The sequence below is a fragment of the Beta vulgaris genome, chromosome 1, assembly GCF_026745355.1.
Source record: "Beta vulgaris subsp. vulgaris cultivar EL10 chromosome 1, EL10.2, whole genome shotgun sequence".
Lineage (NCBI taxonomy): Eukaryota > Viridiplantae > Streptophyta > Magnoliopsida > Caryophyllales > Amaranthaceae > Beta > Beta vulgaris.
This window is the reverse complement of record NC_079202.1, coordinates 8,513,908-8,534,662: the sequence shown is the minus strand read 5'-3', so window position 1 is coordinate 8,534,662 and position 20,755 is coordinate 8,513,908. Positions and strand designations below refer to the sequence as shown.

Below are 20,755 nucleotides of genomic sequence, written 5' to 3'. Positions count from 1 at the left end.
TTTTTCTAGTGTGTTAGGACCACAGTAACATGGTGTGTATCCTTCTACACTCCCCCTCAAGCTGGTAGTGGGGGCTCAGCCAGCACTCCCAGCTTGTGCATGAGATTGGTATGTTGAGCCACAGGCATGGATTTAGTGAACATGTCAGCAATTTGTTCTTGAGTAGGGACATACTTAGGGTGTATGCTGCCATCTTGGACCTTGTCTCGAACATAGTGACAGTCGATTTCAACATGCTTTGTGCGTTCATGTTGCACTGGATTGACAGCTATGGACAAGACATCTTTGTTGTCACACTTAAGTATTGCAGGAGGAAGATCTTTGATACCTAGGTCCTTGAGTAATTGTGTAAGCCAAGTAAGTTCACAAATAGTAAGAGCCATGGCTCTGTACTCTGCTTCAGTAGTGGATCTAGCTACCACTTGCTGTTTCTTAGCTTTCCAAGACACATGTGATGAGCCTAGGAGAACACAATACCCTGTAGTAGATTTCCTGGACATAGGACAGCCTGCCCAATCACTGTCACAATAGGCAGTGAGAATGGCTGCAGATTTGGCAGCAAGGAGAAGACCTTGACCTGGATTGGTGAGAAGGTATCTGAGAATTCTTTTAGCTGCTTGAAGGTGAACAGTGGTGGGTTTTTGCATGAACTGGCTGAGAATGTGCACAGGATGAGTTAGATCTGGTCTGGTTAGTGTGAGATAGAGAAGTTTGCCTATCAATCTTTGATAGACAAGGGGATCTGGGAGAGGATCACCTAGCTCAGGAGTGAGTTTAAGGTGTGGTTCCATAGGAAGCTGAAGTTTTCTGGCATTAGAGAGACCATAGGTTTGAATGAGATCAGTAGTGTATTTGTGTTGGGAAATGAAGATGCCTTGAGAGGACCTAGAGACTTCAATCCCTAGAAAGTAGGTGAGATCACCTAAATCTTTCATATGAAATGATGAGGTGAGGAATTGTTTAGCTTGAGTGAGAAGTTGATCACAATTAGAGGCAAGGATGAGGTCATCAACATAGACAAGGAGAGCTATGAAAGATGAGCCTTATCTTTTAGTGAACAAGGAATAATTCGATTTGGATTGAGTGAAACCAAATTGGTCTAGGGCATGCGAGAATTTGGCAAACCACTGCCTAGGGGCTTGTTTCAAGCCATAGAGTGATTTTAAGAGCTTGCACACCTTAGTTGATTTAGATGTGTCCACCTGATTAAGATGAATTCTTGAGCCTTCTCCTGAATATCCAGTAGGCAACTTCATATAAACATCTTCTTGAAGCTCTCCATGCAAAAATGGATTCTTCACATCCATTTGACAAAGAGACCATCCCTCCATTGCTGCAACAGCCAACAGGGATCTCACTGTGGTGAGCTTGGCCACAGGAGCAAATGTTTCACCATAATCAATGCCATACTTTTGCCTACAACCCAGAACAACCAACCTTGATTTATATCTGTCAATAGAGCCATCATGGTGAAGTTTTGTTTTGTAAATCCACTTGCAGCCTATGGCTTACTTGCCTGGAGGTAATTGAGTGATTTCCCAGGTCTGGTTAGACTCTAGAGCTGACAATTCTTCATTCATTGATGTGACCCAGTGATCCTGCTGCACAGCTTCTTTGAATGTAACAGGATCATGATGTTGATGCAGCTGAGTTACAAATGCATAAAACTCAGGGCTCACTGTAGCAGTGACTAAGTTAGCAGCAGGTGCAGGTTCTGGGTCTTTGGAGGCTTGATGAATGTAGTTAGTGAGCCAGCCAGGAACTTGAGTTTGTCTGGTGGATCTTCTGGGAAGGATAGGACCAGCAGCAGGTTGTATGGGTGATGCAGGAGGTGTTATAGCAGGGTCTGGACTATGTGGATCAGCCGTAATGTTTTCAGGTTGAGAGTATAGGATGTCATCAAATGTGGTGTCAACAGGTAAGGCAGGAGATGGTGTGAAAGTGGGAATGGTGACAGGTTGAGATTGAAAGTAGGCTTGTGTTTTGCTGTGCTTATTACAAGGGAAGATGTGTTCATGAAACTTGACATCCCTTGAAGTGAATATTTGCTGAGTGGTTAGATTCAGCAATCTGTAACCCTTTTGATTGTGAGGATAACCTAGGAATAGGCATGGTACTCCTCTGGGTGCCAGTTTATCTGTGGTTACAGAGGGATTATAGGCTAGAGCAAGGCATCCAAATGATTTCAAGAGGGAGTAATCAGGTTTGTGTTTAAAGAGCATTTCATAGGGTGTTTTATTGTGAAGAATGACAGTAGGTAGTCTATTGATATATGTGTAGCTGAGAGAACACAATCCCCCCAGTAACTAGGAGGCAAGCCAGATTGGAATCTTAGAGCTCTAGCCATTTCCAAGATGTTCCTGTGTTTTCTTTCCACCCTCCCATTTTGTTGGGGTCTATCAACACAAGAAGTTTGGTGTGCTATGCCTAATTTTGCAAAAAACTTCCTACACTTCACATCATCAAACTCCAAGGCATTCTCACTCCTGATATGCTTTACTCTTTTCTGAAATTGATTGTTAACAAAATTCACAAACATTTCAATCACATCAAATTAAAGGACTCAGACTTGCATTTCATGAGGTGTACCCATGTGGCTCTGGAGTAATCATCCACTATTGTCAGGAAATACCTGTGCTTGTATCTAGTGCTCACCCTGTAAGGTCCCCATACATCTAGGTGAATCAATTCAAAAGCAGATGTAGCACAAGATTTGCTAACATTAAATGGCAGTTTGCAAAACTTAGCCATGGGGCAAGTCAAACACACACCTTGAACATCAACAGTATTATCAATACAACCAATTTGTTTCAATTTTTCAAATGGAGCATGTCCTAGTCTATTGTGCCACAACACACATTGATTAGTCTTAGAAACATTGAGACTAACATGATGTGATCTATAATTTAGACTAACACATTCTTCCTTCTTTCTGCTTGATTGCATTGCTTTAGTTTTCAACATGTCCTCCATCTTCTTCACTGGTTCATCCACCAAGTAATACAATCCATGTTTGGCCTTTCCAAGCCCTCTAATCTTATGAGAAACACAATCCTATATAATACAGAATGTAGGGTAAAAGATTACTTGGCTTGTGTTGTCCTGAGCAAGTTTGTTCACAGACAGCAGGTTATATTTGAAATCAGGCACACACAACACATTTTTAAGTTGCAAACCATTTTTCAGCTTCACTGTTCCCTTGTGTGAAAAACTTGCAGTTTTTCCATTAGGCAGGTTTATTCTAGGCTTACCTTGAGTTACTACACCATCACTCAAGTTTTCAAGCACAACAGTCATGTGGTCACTAGCTCCTGAGTCAATTATCCAATCATTCATCACAGTAGATGCAGAGTAACATGAAACCATACCTGGAAAACTTGTGTCTAGTTCATCCTCAGTTTCAGAACCTCCTTTGCTGCCAGATGGTATAAGTTTCAGCAACTGCTCCAATTGTTGTGCTGTAATGTTCACATTCTCAGCTGTGCTTACATTACCAGCCCATCTCTGTGAGCCTTTACCCTTGTTCAACTTGCCCTTCTGATGCCGAGTAGAGCTTGAACTCAGCATAGTTCCTTCCTTGATCTTCTGCTCTCTCTTGTATTTTGGGTGCCACTTGGGATGTCCTATCACAAACCAACACCTCTCCTTAGTGTGATTCTTGCCACCACAAGCTGAGCATGACTCTTCACTACCCTTACTATACAGAGCTGAGGCATCTGGCTCAGGCTTCACTATATTTAAGACTTCTCTCTGAGCTTCCTCTTGTTGTATGGAGGCACATGCCATCTCAACAGTAGGCAATGTTGCACCCATGAGTAGTTGGCTTCTCTGAGCACCATAATCTTCATCAAGTCCATTCAAGAACTGGAACAATCTCAGTTCTTCCTTCTGAACATTCATTGCACTTACAAACTCATTAATTTCTTCTGTCATGGTGGTAATGGGAGGAAGATGATTCAAAGCATCAATCTCTTCCCACATTGCCCTCATTGATGTGTAATATTGACTCACTGATCTTCCCAGTTGTTTATGTTCAAACACGTCTTTGTTGAGTTTATACTTTCTGGTTCCATTAGTTAATGAAAACCTTAGTTCAAGTTGTCTCCATATCTCTCTTGCTGTTCCCAGATATAACACTGAATCTCCGATGGTGTTTGAGAGAGATGAGGTAATCCAGGCTATCACCATACTGTTGCAGGTGTCCCATTGATACTGCTTCTCTTTTTCAGATACATCTCTCTTCATTGTACCAGTCACAAACCCTAGCTTGCGTTTGGAAGCAAGAGCAATCTCCATGGAACGTCGCCATGATCTGTAGTTTGCAACTCCAGTGAGTTTTTCAACACTCACAGTATGAGGTCCATCTGAAGGATGAAGGTACAGAGGATTTTGGATGTCTGATAGAGAAACTTTCCCATTTTTGTCTCCCATTTTACAGAGGTTTTAGGAAGAAAAACAAGAAGTATGAAAGATTAATTTGCAGCGGATTTATGGAAGATAAGCACAAAGGATGAAAGGTTTATGTTGCTCACTGTTCTTTCGATTTCTCAGGCTGATAAGTACTCAGCTCTGATACCATGAAGATATTTGTTACCCAGATAGTTTTATCAACGTTTAGAGAAAACAAGAATAGAACAATGGCAATGAGAATTTTATTATGCTTACCCTCATGAGATGAGGTAGCAACCTCCTTACATATATATAGAATCAATCACATGACTCATTCTAGTACATATTCCCACTACCAAGGTGGATTTTGATATAACAGAATAGTACCACCTCACTACAGACAACAACAAACCAGTAATAATTAACTAAGTGACAAAAAACATAAATGAGAGTTTTTCTAGTGTGTTAGGACCACAGTAACATGGTGTGTATCCTTCTACATATTGATTGACGAGTCCTACATATTTCTCATCCTTTTGTTATAGGTCCTTATTCCACATTCTAATTCAACTCCAAAATAGTCACTTATTACGATAAGTCATATTTTGGTGGTTTCGTTCTCTCCATTTAATGACCCTAAAATATGAAAATTAGATTAACTATAGAAAGGACGTCTGATGTTGTTGAGTCGAAAATTAGTAGATATGATCTACAATAATTGACAAAATGTCTCCAAGTCTACATCATATATCCCATTTACACACCTATGACAATTGTCCATTGAAAAACCTTATTAAGATGGCGGTGATACACTGATATGTACGTATTATCCAAATAATAGTCATGAAAACCCTTATTTGGATGGCGGTGATATGTACGTATTATCCAAATTATGTGCAATCAATGCATTATGAACGGTACGGTGCACACATAATGCTAAGGAACATACATCAACCTCATTAATGAATAATGAAACATACAGCTAACAAGAATCACAGTGTCAATATGAATTCATGTGCATAACACATGAGGATAATGGGAGATTGAATCAGAACATCACATATTAAGTCCAGATGAATACCATGTGGACTTCCACTTGCCTAATTGATGATGTATAACTCACATTTATTTACATTCATATTTTATTTCAATAATAAAATTTGATCTAATGCAGGCCTGTCTCAAACTATATAGAGGCTTTGTACAAAGTCATATTTGAAGAATTTAATAATGTGATAGTTCATCTATTCATGATTCTTCACTTCATATAATTAGATTATAAAAAAGAGTAGCCCAAATAAGTAGATTATTTTAGGATCATTTTTTTATGATTAAAAGTAGGGCTGTTCAGAGTGCGGTCTGGACCGCACCAAACCGCAACCCAAACCGTTTTTTCGCGGTTTGGGTTAGTTTGCGGTTTCAAAATTGCGGTTTGGGTTATGATTTCAAGCAAACCGCGGTTTGCGGTTTTGGTTGGGTTTTAATTTTTGTAAACCGAAACCGCACCATAAACCGCAATCTTATATGATCTTTTTTTTAAAAAAAATTATCTATTTTTATTTTTTTTAAATACACTTGACAAGGTGGCATACAACTAAAAAAAGAAGTTTGAGGTATAAATAAATTATTATTTATATTTAATTACGAAGTCAACTTCCTACTTATTTCGACTCTTTATATTTATTAACAATTTTTTTTTACTCTTAGATTAAAAAAATTAATGTCGCGGAGGAAAAAATAGTTAAACCGCAAACCAAACTGCACCAAACCGTTTTGCGCGGTTTGGTTTGGGTTGGTTTGGGCAAAATTGCGGTGCGGTTTGGGTTGGAAAAATGCCAAACCGTATATTTGCGGTTTGGGTTGGATTACATCCCAAACCGCACCAACCCAAACCGTAAACATCCCTAATTAAAAGATAAATGTAAGTGGAAATGGATTACAAATAAATAGCTAATAAAATTTTTTTCAGTTTAAATCATATTTTTCAGTGTTTCATTTGAGGTTAATTGGAAATATGAATTGAATAATTATGTTGAAGCGATAATTAGAGGTTTGAATTACGAGTAATCAATATAAGGTGAATGCGTTTCCAAAAATGGTTTTGGAAATTAAGACTTACAAAAGATTAGAAACATGCATTAGTATTGTGGGAACTGGAAAGTCAATAAATCTTTTCTTTTTCTTTTTACCACTTGGACTTTCTCTATTTTGGGGACCTTATAATTAAAGAGTCCTGTTTCATGAAACACGTTGAACATAATAAAAGCCAATCCTATTTTAACGATAAGATTTGTATTTCATAATCTTTAAGTTGTAGGATCAAAACAGTAGTAGGTTAACTGCACAGAGGTGGAGACCCTTCACCTTTTTATCTGATTCTAATACACCCTTGCTTGTTTAGCTGACTCAAATTAACATGTACAAGGTTCTAGCATAGTATGACACTTTTGTCATCAACTTATAAAAAAAAATCACATTCATATATTTTATGGTTAATAAAACAAACAATCCAATCCCATACTTTAAACAAATCTAAAGAAAGCAGCAATTTGTTGGTTTATATTTTGATTTTATTCGCGGTTTTTCTGCTGGGAAATCCATGTGGGTATGTGATGTAATAGGAGGAAAATGTTAAAAAGCAGAACGTGGAAATTATTGATGGGGGATCAGACTTTGCAGGGATAATTCCAATTATATAAATTCAATATTCTTTTAATTATTTGTTTTAAAATATATATAAAATTTTTGTTTCTTCTCCTACTTCTATATTGGTTCCATGTGAGGTGGTTACTAAAGGCTAGAAACTAGAGTATACTTGAACACATATAAAAGGAAGCATTACACCAACATTTATTTCTGCAATTACAACATCCTCTGATCCAGATCTCTTCATTCTTAGCTGCTTCTTCATCTTTCTTCATAAGTGAAAAGATAAAAAAAAAAATGAACAAAGCAGCCTTAGCTTTAGTTACTACTCTTCTAGGATTATGTTACCTTAACACTAGTGTTCATGCTTTTGTTGCTTCTGGATGGCAAAAGGCTCATGCCACTTTCTATGGCGGTGGCGACGCTTCTGGAACTATGGGTATGTCTTTTTTTTTTACTAATGTTTCAATGATTATATTAGTACTCTGTTTTAAACGAATCGAAGCGACATAGTGCTGAATCTTGTGTTTCGTGATGTCCGCAGGAGGAGCTTGTGGATATGGTAACTTGTACTCTGCAGGGTATGGGACAAGGACCGCGGCTTTGAGTACTGCGTTGTTTAATAATGGTGCATCGTGTGGACAATGCTATAAGATCATGTGTGACTATAAGACTGATCCGCAGTGGTGCAAGAAGGGAGTTTCCGTAACTATTACCGCGACTAACTTCTGCCCTCCGAACTTTGCCTTGCCAAATAACGCTGGAGGTTGGTGTAATCCTCCTCTACAGCACTTTGACATGGCACAACCTGCTTGGGAGAAGATTGGCATCTATAGAGGTGGAATCATTCCTGTCATGTTCCAAAGGTTAGAACATTTGATCCTTCAATACTTAGGACATCTTGCCACATTTCTATTTTGTTGTTTTATAACTGCAATTGGAAATGTCCTAAAATCCTTTCTGTTCCCTAATAATTATTTCAGTTCATTTGTATACGCATTTAAGACAGGAAGTTAAAGGTAAAATAATGTACAAATAAGTCTATGTGATTTGCCAACAAGTAAGAGAGATAAGGGATAAAACTTAGTCTACTTAATCGGTCGTTTATTTGCTATTATTAAAATTTAATACTCTCTACGTTTCAAAATATAATCCATGTTTTTATTTTAGGTGTCAGACTTTAGAAATTTTGATCAAATATTCTCACTAATATATATAAAAGAACATATTCATGTGGGATCTTGTTAGATTCGTCACAATGTGTATATTTATAATATTTTTTTACTAATACTAAATAGAAGATATCGTAGTTCAAAGATACATCTTTAATCATATGCAAAAAGGAACTTGAACTATTTTTTGGACGGAGGGAGTATATATGATTCAACTTAGTATCAACAAATATTTTTAAATTGTTTATCGGAAGTGGGTAATCTATCCATTTATAGGTAGAAATAAGAGTGGTTGTGTAAATCATAGGAGCCCATGTGTTTTTCAACTACCTAAAATTTTCTAAAAGAAGAAGCAAACGCCTAACAGCCAAAGTAGACGCAAAGACAAATTTGTGTTAGAGAGCCAAGGGAGTATGTGATTTCTATTGCCACATCTAGAGGTGTAAATGATATCATCAGATACCTCGCGAGCTAATCGAGATCGATTCGATTAAAGCTCGACTCGGATGAGCTCGAATTGAACCCGAGACGTTGGCGAGCTGAGATGAGTAATTCGATACTTTATTCGAAAACTCTTGAGAAGCTCGAATACCTAACTATCAATAGCGATATACCTAGATTTAGCAATTTTCTACATTAGGGTTGCTTTTAAGATGAGACACTTGTAAGATACTCAAAATCTACTCGGTCAAAACTCGACTCGGCCGACGCTCGAATCGGTCACAGCTCGACTCGAGTGGGCTCGACTCGGAATGCTAATGACTCAAGTCGAGCTAGCTCATACTTGAACTCGACTCGCATTATTATACCCCTAGCCACATATGGTTAACTTTAACAATTACCCTAGCACTAAAAGTTGTAATATGAGAAAATGATAATATTACCATTGATCAAAACTATCAAGACTTAGTTAATGAAGTGAAATAAAAGAAAAGAATGAGGGTTTGCCCAAAACAAAAGAAGCTCCTAATCACCCTAGAGTTGTTGATTTTGTAACAGGGTACCTTGCAAGAAGCATGGAGGAGTGAGATTTGCCATCAATGGAAGGGACTACTTTGAGCTAGTTTTGATCAGCAATGTAGCATCAGCAGGATCTATCCAATCTGTTTCAATCAAAGGATCAAAAACTAATAACTGGATGGCGATGTCTCGAAACTGGGGAGCTAACTGGCAATCATTGGCCTATCTCAATGGACAATCTCTTTCCTTCAGAGTCACAATAACTGATGGCCAAACCCAAGTTTTTAACGACATTATTCCTGCTAATTGGCAATTTGGACAAACTTTTTCGAGTCGAGTACAGTTCCACTAATATTATGGGGCGCGCTTACAGTACAGTTTGTGGGTGATAGAGTATTAAACTATTCCTGGGACTCCAGTCATCAGCTTAAGCTTTATAAGTGGGTTTAAGCCACCGAAATTCTTGATAGGCAGAGGCGTGCTCATTGCTTGTTTTTCCCCTTTGAAGCAGCCCGCCAAATCTATCAGTTGTAATATATTAAGTGGCATTGATTTTCATTGGAAGGTTGGTGGTTAAAAATGGAGGCAAACCCACAAACTCAAAGCTACTGTTAGTGAATGAATTTGCAAGAGGAAAAAAAAAGGTGGGAATTTTAAGTTACCCATACTATAGTTTTATACATATTTAAGTTGGGAGGATGTTTTCGTGCATCAAATAAGAAAGCAACCACTAATTTTATTGCTTTCACAATATACATAGTATATCTTTGTAATTTCTTTTGGTTTGTTTTGTGTATTCAGTAAGAGTAAATTCTTTAGTTTATGGATTCATCATTCAGGATCTTGTCTTACCATACAATGTTTTAAAAACAATATATGTTTATAGTTCAGAGTATAAATAAATATGTGTTGTAAATAAACAGAAGAGAGAAGAGATAATAGTGTTGTCTATCTTATTCCATATAGTCCGATATATATATATATATATATATATATATATATATATATATATATATATATATATATATATATATATATATATATATACATACACAATACAATAGTTAGGGATCTGCTTGCAATTGAAGAACAAAACCCTAGAATATCCCGGATATATTAACGGGGGTATAAATGGGCATCCATATTATATTTCATAATACTCCCCCTTGGATGTCCATTATATAAAATAAAAGTTCTCTCTTAAAATAAAATATTTCCTCATGCGCATAAGATGCTGACTCATTAAAAATCTTACCAGGAAAACCCAGTGGGAAAAACCATGGTTAAGGGAAAAAGAGTGCAGTGCACATCTACTCCCCCTCATGATTACATAACTTGAGATCTTTGAGACGACGCAATCCAATATGGTAAACTAATTTCTTGAAAGTAGCAGTTCGAAGTGCCTTGGTAAATATGTCTGCCAAATTTTCACTTAAACGAATCTGTAGAACCTGTACATCACCAATTTTCTGTAGTTCATGGGTGAAGAAGAATTTTGGTAAAATGTGCTTTGTTGTATCACCGTTGATGTATCCTTCCTTGAGCTGTGCGATGCATGCTGCATTATCCTCATACATAACTGTTGGAGCTTCTTTCCCTATAGATATGCTACAATCTTCTCGTATATGTTGAATTACGGACCTTAACCATACACATTCACGACTAGCTTCGTGGATAGCTAAAATCTCTGCATGGTTGGAAGAAGTGGCTGCAATTTGCTTCATGGAACGCCAAGAAATTGCAGTACCACCACTTGTGAACACATATCCTTTTTTGATCAAGCATTATGGGGATCAGACAAATACCCTGCATCTGCAAAACCAATTAAGTCTTCTTTGGGCTGGTTAGAAAAGAATAAATCCATATCTTTCGTTCCTTGGAGGTAACGAAGTACATGTTTTATTCCATTCCAATGCCTTCGAGTTGGACATGAGCTAAACCTTGCTAACAAGTTCACAGGAAATGATATGTCAAGTCTCATATGACTAGCAAGATACATCAATGCCCCTATTGCACTTAAGTATGGTACTGAAGGTCGTATTATCAACTTGCCTTTTGAGCAAGCAGCACATGAGAAATCATTAGGAAGAATCTTCTGGTTCTTCAATGAATGTCCACATGAATTTTCAATTATTTTCCGCATCATTATTGAACCAGGGTGGCCCAACCGTTCATGCCAAATAGTGAGATTATCTGTAAACTTCATGTTTACTATGGCATATGTTTCAATTGTATTGATTTTAGTGTAGTACAAACCAATGGAAAATGCAGGTAATTTCTGCAAAATATGCTTAGTGCCTTGGGTAATACTCGTGATATGAAGGTATTCAACATTTCCTTCACTTATTGTCTCAACATGATATCCATTATGGCGAATATCTTTAAAGCTCAATAAATTTCTTTGAGATTTGAGAGAGTATAATGCATCAATGATTTCAAATTTCTTTCCCATAGGCAATAATATATTTGCTCTTCCAGAGCCTTCAATTATCTTTGTACTACCTGATATAGTACTCACACTTGTTTCTTTAATTGTCAAATAAGAGAAATATCTCTTGCTTTTTAGTATGGTATGAGTAGTTGCACTATCTGCTAGGCATAAATCTTTACCATTCATTGCTAAGTGAACTTGAGGGGTATTCATATTCTTCAAATAAATGAAATAACAATAATATATAAGAATAACTAAATAACCAGAATTTAACAATGTCATATAAAATCATAGTACTAACAAATAAAATCTAAAATAAAAAATATCCATAGTAATAACTTAATAAACGAAAACAGAGTTTTATTCTTTAAATGAACATAGATTAGTTATTCCCTTCATGGGTGGTGAAGAAATCAGCAACTTCCAGTTGAGGTGTATTGCCACAATCAAAGTCACCTTCGCCATCTTTGTACACAAGATTTGTTTCTACTTTCTTTCCCTTTTGCTTCAATGATTTTTGATAGAGGTCAACCAAGTGTTTTGGTGTACGACACGTACAAGACCAATGACCTTTTCCTCCATATCGGTAACATACATTGGTCACGTTCTCATTTTTATCTTTCTCTTGTTTGTTATAATCTTTATTGCCCCTCTTCTGGTGGGAATATGAATTCTTGAAAGAACCACCTCCGCCTCGACCTTGACCATATCTGTACCCACGTCCGCAACCTCGACCATATCCATATCCATATCCACGTTCACGTCCACGTCGTCGACCACTATTGTTGACATGATATTTTTCTTTCCCATTATGGGATGTCGCATTCGCTTCAGGGAGTGGAGCAGAACCAGTTGGACGTGATTCATGATTTTTCATCAGTAGCTCATTATTTTGCTCAGCCACAAGGAGACAAGATATAAGTTCTGAATATTTCTTAAATTCCTTTTCACGATACTGTGTCTACAGGACAACATTATTCGCATGAAAGGTAGTGTATGTTTTCTCTAGCAAATCTGCATCAGTAATTTTCTCTTCACATAATTTCAACTGTGAAGTAATTTTGAACATAGCTGAGTTATATTCACTTACAGACTTAAAGTCTTGTAGTCTTAAATGTAACCAGTCATAACGAGCTTTGGGTAATATTACAGTTTTCTGGTGGTCATACCTTTCCTTTAGATTTCTCCAAAGGACTTGTGGATCTTTCATAGTCAAGTACTCAATCTTAAGACCCTCATGGAGGTGGTGGCGAAGAAATATCATAGCCTTAGCTTTGTTTTGACTTGTTGCTTTATTTCCTTCTCCGATTGTATCACCAAGGTCTTTTGCAGCTAGGTGAATTTCAGCATCTAACACCCAAGACAAATAGTTATTTCCAGTAATATCAAGGGCCGCAAATTCACGTTTTGTAAGGTTCGACATAGTTCACTATATACCAGTGAATATTGCAACATTAGTACTTACATTCACAAAAGTCGAAAATGGGTTGCAAACCTCAATGACAGATGATTTCTTTGGTTTCTTGTTTGCTCAGTCGGCTAGGGTTTGGTGCTGATAACGTGTCGTAAATAAACAGAAGAGAGAAGAGAGAATAGTGTTGTCTATCTTATTCTATATAGTCCGATATATATATACATACAATACGATAGTTAGGGATATGCTTGGAGAACAAAACCCTAAAATATCCCGGATATATTAACGGGGGTATAATGGGCATCCATATTATATTTCATAACAATATAGTCATTTTTCCATTTTAATTTGGGATACTACCTGTTCAATTTACAGTCGTTCAAGAGTCTTATGAATCGAGTTAGTACTTTGTGCTTGATTTACGTGTAAGAATTACTGTGCTATCAAATTTCACAAGGCTCTTGAGTCGAGTTTAGATCATGAAAAATTGAAAATCTTAAGTCAATTGACGGCATTTTAGAATTAGTCAATTGAGCTTAGGTTGATGAATTTTAGAATTAGTCAATTGACGTCGATTCACTTAATTACGGCATTGATATCCCTCTTCATATCTATACTAATATATTAAAAGACGTGCGTAAACCAGGAACGGTGCCACGTGGCGCTCTCCCTAGGGAATTTTAGTTCATGTAATCCATGTACAATGAAAAAATTTAGAAATTGCATAGTATAGGTATTGATCCCGTGACCTCAAGTTCATGTACTAAAGTTTTATCCACTAGACCAAGTTGTATTTAGTGATATCATATCAAAGTACAATATTAATAAATGAAATTTTTCTTACCCGAGGCATAGCCCGGGCCTAATAACTAGTACTAAGCTTAAGTCTTGTAACTTTAGCCTGACACAGGGAATAAAGCTAATTAGATAGGCTCATTATGACTCCAAATCATAAGTCATAAGTTTGTCAAGGACATAGCTACATCTACAAAATGTCGAAATGGGTGGATTACTTACTCCTAATAGATCATCAAAAAATAATTATTAATGTTGAGTTGGATTCCACCTTACATTAAATTCTATTAGTAGTGGGTAATTTACCCATTAGGTCAATTAAGTTTTATCGGTTTTTCAACAGAGTACTTATTAATGCAACTTCGACAGTATGATGTTATCCATATTGACAAGTTAATTAGTCGAATCTAGAAAAACATGTCATTTTAAGCAATGTGAGGGACCAACTACAAGAGAATAATCTAAGCTAGATTGCGAAACAAAAACTTCAAAAAAACATCCCCAGCAGAGAAGAAAAAAACTCCTTGTGGTAATAGCATATGGGGTGTTAATGTTATGGCATATTTTATATGATCAAAGATTATATAACCAAGGCAAGGTATTTTCTTATATTAGGGAATCATCATGCCCACTTATATATCAAAGTCAATAAACATATGTGGAATAGAATACTTGCTAAGCAAGGCTAAGTAGGTTAAGAATATGAAGGGAACAATCGGAGAAAAACAAGAAGCACACTATGTACCAGTACCACTAGCAAGAAGATAACTATATGTACTACTACTATAAAAGAGGCAACAACTTTCTTCCTAAAGGCCAAAAGATCCCACGTTCAATCGGTCACTATTTCCTCATTATATTCCCAAGAAACCACTTTAATTCCATTTCCATATATATTATTTTCTCTTTCTTACAATGAATGAACAAACTCCATGGTATTACCACAAAATACCCAATTATATTTTCATCCTCCATTAGTATATTTCATACACCCAAACTATGAGACCCATCAAATATCCTATATTCTTATGCTCATTTATTTCTACCATTAATCTCCACCTAGATATTCGACTAAGAGCCTAAAAAGTATTATTATTTATTGGAAAAATTGTCAAAAACAAGTCAACCTTTGGCTGGTCTTCCAGAATTAAGCCAAACATTTGAAAATTAAGATATAAGTCAACCTTTGCATCATATTAGCCAATTTTAGGTCAGAGATTTCGTTTACCTGCTATAACAGGTTGTAACAGGTTAACCATCTTATTATTAATTTAATTATAATTAAATTTAATTTTAATTACAATTTAAACTTAATTTTAATTATACTTAAACAAACAAAAATTATTCACCCTAACACCACCACTGTACCAAAACTGCAACCCCTCCTCCAACTCACCACCACCCCAGCAACCACTACTACCACCACCATCATCCTAACCCACAACCCCAACCAAAAACCCCAATCCAACCACCCACGCTGAACCCGCCACACCACTGCAACCAACTCAACCGCCCAAGTCGAACCCACCACCGCCCCAACTCAACCGCCTAAGCCGAACCCACCACCACCCCACCGAACCCACTACCGTCACCCCAACCAACCTTACAACCTGAACCTCATCACTACCCAAACCGAACCCAGAATTCCAACCCCAACCCCACTACCCCAACTCAACTATCTAATTCGAACCCACCACCACCCCACCGAACCCACTACCCTAACCCCAACCAAACCCACAATCCGAAAGTCTTCACCACCAACCAATCCTACAATTTCAAACCCAACTCTATCACCTGAGTTGAACCCCACCACCCTAGCAACCACCCAAACTCAACCACCCAAGTCGAATCCACCACCACCTCACTGAACACACAACCCGAATCCCGTCACTACCCCAATCGAACCACAATTCCAACTTGAACCCCACCACCCCACTGAAATCGACGACTTGAATCCCACCGAAACCCATGACCCTAACCCTGCCCCCAACAACGCAACCCCCAACCCCACCCGAATTCGAGACCCACAACCCCACCCCAATCAAAAACCAAAAGCCACGACCCACAACCCCAACCTAAAAGGAGGAACACAAAAAGAGAAGAGAGAAGAGATGCATGTGGCGGCGACGGTGGTGATAGTGGAGGTGTCGGCTGCATCTTGGTTGAAGAGTAGTTGAGAGAGATCAGAAATGAGAGAGAGATGGGAGAATGAAGAAAGAGAGGAGAGAGAAAGAATGAAGAAAAAATCAGAAAAAAATTTAACCGGTTAAACAAAGTTGCAGGTCATATGACCTGAAATTGGCTTCTATCTGTATTTTCAAAAGTTTGGCTTATTTCCGGAAGACTAGCCAAATGTTGGCATATTTTTGGCAATTTTTCCTTATTTATTTTCATCATATTCCTTCTAACTACAAGTTTCTAAACACAGCCACAACAACCAAATACTCTATGCTACTTTACCATCTAATAAATTCATCTATACACTCCACTATTACGGAAACCAAACTACTATATTCAATTTACCTATAAGCCCAAATTAACATCATCGAATCCTACTACTATACTACCTACATCATTCTGATTAAGGTATGACATCATCAGGTATCTGCTTGTGCAATCATCTCTCGACCTCCTCCTTTGGTAACATTTATATTTATCTACATTATGTTTTTATCTTATAAATGATCAAATATTTTACTTGTAATTAATGGCTTTGTGTCCATATTATAGTGGATTGGTGGACTCATAGCCACCCATGATTTTACCCCTTTTCCATTGATTTTTCGCATCACCATCTTTTGTGTCTCCTATACTCTTATTCCCGCTCTTTATTTTCTGTTCTAGTCTAGTTTTCAATGTCCCATCCAAAAATTGTCACTTAGGGGATTTTTATCATAAACATGGGGACGTTGGAATACAAGAATGATAGTTTAGGGATTAGAAGATGGAATGTGGCATCAGATTTTTTTTAAAAAAGACTAGAAGTCCTATGAGTTACCCACACACAGCGCCCCCACCCACAGGCCATGTGGAGTGGAGTTGGAGTGTGAGAAATGAGAATTCAAAAAAATGTTGGTCATACCTTGTTTAATTAGTAAGAAAATAAGTTGGACTTAAATAACAAAATTACACGGAGACCCTTACTGATTCTCCTCCTTCTCGCCTCTACTAATGGCAAATTGGTCATTTTATGCTCCTTTTCAAGTTCCACCCCTTAAGACATGTCCTCCGTCTTACTTTCATAGGTAAAGACCCTATAAAATGTCACTCTCAACCTCTTATAAAATCTCAATCCCACTAAACAAACAAGGTAATATAAAAAGTGGGACTTTAAATTTCCATTCCCACACTCTATTCCCATTAAACAATCAAATGGTAAATCCATTGATTTTTGGATGATGACTAGCTTTCTATAGGGCCTATATGAAGTTTTATATATGATCCCTTCTTTAAATTGGAAGCCCAGATCCAAGTCGCTAACCTTATCTCTAATGGAGTAGTGGGGTTTGGGATCTTTTTCCTTTATCCCTCATCCCTAATCTCCTCATTGTCCACCGAATCCTTAGCACTCCCCCTGGTGACTCCTCCCATGCATGATGATGACCTCCTCATCCCAGACTTTATTTCCCATAAAGGTTTCTCTTTAGCTCTTCCCTACAAAGTACAACTCTTCCTCTGCCTCTACCAACCTTTAATGGATCTGGATGTTAAGTTGTGGAGATACTGAAGCATCAAAACAAGAGGAAGAAGGAAAGAACAAGTGAAGGGAGTGTAACAACGACAACTGCCCGAGCGGGTAGCCGGCTGCCATGGCGGGCGATAGCATGGCTCGGGCGACCAGTCACTTCTTTGCTCCAGCGTATAATTAGGAAAACTGCAACGCCGGGGGGGGGGAGCATTTTATCCTGGCGGGCAATTTGGCCCATGTGGGTGGTTATCGGGCCCAGGCAGACAAACCCAGATGTGGACATGTTTTTTGCGACTTAAGTTTTAATTGTGGCTCTTGGATTGCTTTTAGTCATATAAGTATAATGACACTATGTTATGGTTTTAGAAAGAGTAGCACACCACTTCATTATTAAAACTTGATATCTCATCTTTTCTAGGGTTTCAGGAGAGAGACATAGTTTGTGGGAGAGTTATTTATTCACCTTTGTTCTCCATTAATTCCATATAGTGCAAGTTTGTGAATTTTTCTCCCGGAGCTCGGGTTTCCCACATTAATATTGGTGTGTTCTTTCCTTGCTTTTCCTTTTCTTGGTTTGCTTGGTTGTTGTTTCAATTTCATGCTTGTTCTTGATTATTTTTAGGGAAAATTCACAAGAGCTCGACTATTATCCATTTTCTTTTATAAGTTTCTACTATGGATTATTCACTGTAGGTCCCAAGTTTGTCATTTTGTGATTTTTATAAGGCCCGGTATGTAAGCAACAAAGCAAGTTGAATGTCATGTGCTCATAGTTTAATTACAACACATGAGTTTTAAAATGTCAACCCCCCATTTGAATCTCATGTGAACTTCCCTGTCATTTCCTCTCCTTTCTCTAATCTCACTATGGTTGCACAAAAAATTAGCTTGTTGCCATTAATCGTAAGAAACCATGGCCCTTTAATGTCGTTAACCTAAGAAACCCTGTAACACCCCCAAATTTCTCTATTTTAAAAACTTATGCTTTCGTAAAATACTTGGAGAAACTTAATTAGGGCATTACCGCCACGTAAAAATACATTTTGGCAATACTATAACTTGATACACAAAATATGCAGCGAAAACTTCTAACTTTATTTATAAAAATAATATTATTATCCAAAAACCACAATACTAATATAAAAAGTCTAAAGACTACTAAAATAGTGATCTAGTTCTAGTGATCCCAAAAGGCTCCTCCCATGCATCATGAATCATCAATGGACCTGAAAACTACTCCCCGTAAGGAAAGTAGGGCAAAGCTAAAACAAATAAGAAATACGAGTCAGTTGAAATACTGTAACACCTCGTATATTTATACCCGTTTAGTAATTATCTGCATTAATTTATTTAATGAAAATATTTCAGATTTCTTTTATTTAAAATACTTTTTTTATTAGCTTTGACTTTACTCTATAAGTGGTAAAAAATAAACTCCTAAATTTACTAGGTTAAGTTAGAACCCAATACCTAGTCCTTAGTATTATAAGGAAGGAGAAAGTAGAAATAGAAAAGAAAAAAAGAAAAAAACTTAAAAAGTGGAAAAGCAGTACTACTCCTCCAAACACCAGACTCACGATATCACCATTTTTTTTCTTCATTTGGCAATTGTCTTCTACTTCTTGCTTCAACCAACGAAACCAATCAAAACTACAAAATTTATCGTCAACCATCATCACACTTCAACTCTTGTTCGTCTCTTCAATAGTTCTCGATTTTTTTTGTGGGTTTTTCGAAGATGTTAATATTGTGATTCGGCTTGTGATTTTCGAGCTAAGATTGGATCAAAAGAATAGTATTTCAGATCCTTCTCTGAATAATATTACTCTATTACTTCACCTTTATTAGGAAAGTTCTAACACTAAGTTTTAATTTTCGATTTTTTATATTTAATTTTCGAAATTGGAGATTTGTTAAATTAGGGTTCTAAAATAAATTGAATTGGGGAAAATTTATGGTGTGCGAAATTTATATGAAAGGTTCATGTTTGATGGTTAATTTGATTTAATTAACATAATTTAGGGGTTTAATTTGCTAGTTGTTAGTTTCAAAATTTATTATGAAATTCCCATTATATTGGTTTGATGTGTATTGGTATAGGTTGTGGTTTCATTACAAAACAGAGTAGTAATCTTAGCTTGATTCAATATGGTTTGCTGTTATAAAAGTTTGTTTTCGTTGTATGTTCTATTTTGCACACAGCTACTGTTTTGGCGATTTCTCAATAATTATGTCGGTTTTTAGACCTTGGATCCTTAATGAAAGATGTAGAGCTTGAAGAATCAATGAATTTAGACTCAAAAATTTTGTGATTTGGAGTTGTATACTAGGAGTTATGCTTTGTGCAAGTTCTTGGTGTTAGCTATTTTGGTGGTATTGGTTGTATGCGAGTAGTATGGCAGTTACAGAGGTTTAATCATTGATGGCAGTAGTTTAGTTGAGTTATATTGGGGTTGATTATTTTTCCCTTTAATCTATTTAGTTTGTCTACGTTACTTTCTTGTTGTGTTGTGCTGTTGTTGTGGTGTGGTTAACGTTGTGTGTTTCGTTATTGTTTTTGGGAATGGTTAATGCTCTTTAGCTAGGTAATGCCAATTATAGTTGAATTAAGCGACTTATACAATACTATTATTATATTGTAGATTGCGGGTTCGTAGAGGAACCTTTTTTACTTGAGATTGAGATTCGCTAATTTTGATTGCTGATAAGGTAATATTTCTTACTGTGCTTGTACAGATGAGTTCAGAAATTATTTTACATTGCTTAGAAATTTATTTTAACAACGAGATTGTTTTATGAAGTTTATACTTTGAGATTTATATTGTTCTTGATATTTTATTAAAAAAATTGAGATATGTTTATGAGATTTATATTGGAAGGAGGAAGTTCCTCTATGATACCAAGTTGAGATTTTGAAAGGAGGAAGTTCCTCACCCTTACGAGGGTTTATAGAGTTTTATTGTGGGGTTGCCGGTAAGCGGTATTCTCCGAGTTTGGAAGTATTTTGAGTTAACAATGTCTCAACAATATATTTTAGTAGTTAGGAGTATGTTGATCAATACTCTTGCCATTTGTCTTCCTTCTTGGTACGTTATCAAGTTAGGGGTATGCATACTAGGGACTTTGGTGTTTATCTTATCTAGTGAGCCTAGCTAGCTCATTGGATTTTTATTACTTCCTACTCACAGATTATGAAAGGTTATATTTGAAAGTTTTACAGAATAGTTCAGAAAGAAAGAAAGATTGGATTTGGGGTTTTT

At 36.8% G+C, this 20,755-nt stretch overlaps 3 protein-coding genes across 3 annotated transcripts; 1 reads left to right on the top strand and 2 right to left on the bottom strand.

Moving 5' to 3' along the window:
• The first annotated feature begins 7,085 nt into the window (after positions 1–7,085).
• On the top strand, positions 7,086–9,998 carry LOC104884026 (expansin-A11). Its single transcript, XM_010668615.4, has 3 exons — positions 7,086–7,474; positions 7,580–7,901; positions 9,207–9,998. Exons 1-3 carry the CDS (start codon positions 7,333–7,335, stop codon positions 9,517–9,519), a joined length of 777 nt encoding a protein of 258 aa, XP_010666917.1. The 5' UTR covers positions 7,086–7,332; the 3' UTR covers positions 9,520–9,998.
• Positions 9,999–10,477: 479 nt separating this feature from the next.
• Positions 10,478–10,891, bottom strand: LOC125494154 (uncharacterized). The gene has a single exon (XM_048637744.1). It carries the CDS (start codon positions 10,889–10,891, stop codon positions 10,478–10,480), a length of 414 nt encoding a protein of 137 aa, XP_048493701.1.
• Positions 10,892–11,980: 1,089 nt separating this feature from the next.
• Positions 11,981–13,021, bottom strand: LOC125494156 (uncharacterized). The gene is made up of 2 exons (XM_048637746.1): positions 12,689–13,021; positions 11,981–12,559 (listed from the first exon to the last, which is right to left on the bottom strand). Exons 1-2 carry the CDS (start codon positions 13,019–13,021, stop codon positions 11,981–11,983), a joined length of 912 nt encoding a protein of 303 aa, XP_048493703.1.
• Between the last annotated feature and the right edge of the window lie 7,734 nt (positions 13,022–20,755).

What these genes read in the sequence shown, in the direction of transcription:
- LOC125494156 (XM_048637746.1), bottom strand. Translation starts at nt 13,021, where the DNA reads ATGTCGAACCTTACAAAACGTGAATTTGCGGCCCTTGATATTACTGGA. An exon ending in GACTACAAGACTTTAAGTCT is followed by an intron (nt 12,560 to 12,688) that starts GTAAGTGAATAT and finishes GTTGTCCTGTAG; the next exon opens with ACACAGTATCGTGAAAAGGA.
- LOC104884026 (XM_010668615.4), top strand. Translation starts at nt 7,333, where the DNA reads ATGAACAAAGCAGCCTTAGCTTTAGTTACTACTCTTCTAGGATTATGT. An exon ending in CGACGCTTCTGGAACTATGG is followed by an intron (nt 7,475 to 7,579) that starts GTATGTCTTTTT and finishes TGATGTCCGCAG; the next exon opens with GAGGAGCTTGTGGATATGGT. An exon ending in ATTCCTGTCATGTTCCAAAG is followed by an intron (nt 7,902 to 9,206) that starts GTTAGAACATTT and finishes ATTTTGTAACAG; the next exon opens with GGTACCTTGCAAGAAGCATG.
- LOC125494154 (XM_048637744.1), bottom strand. Translation starts at nt 10,891, where the DNA reads ATGAAGCAAATTGCAGCCACTTCTTCCAACCATGCAGAGATTTTAGCT.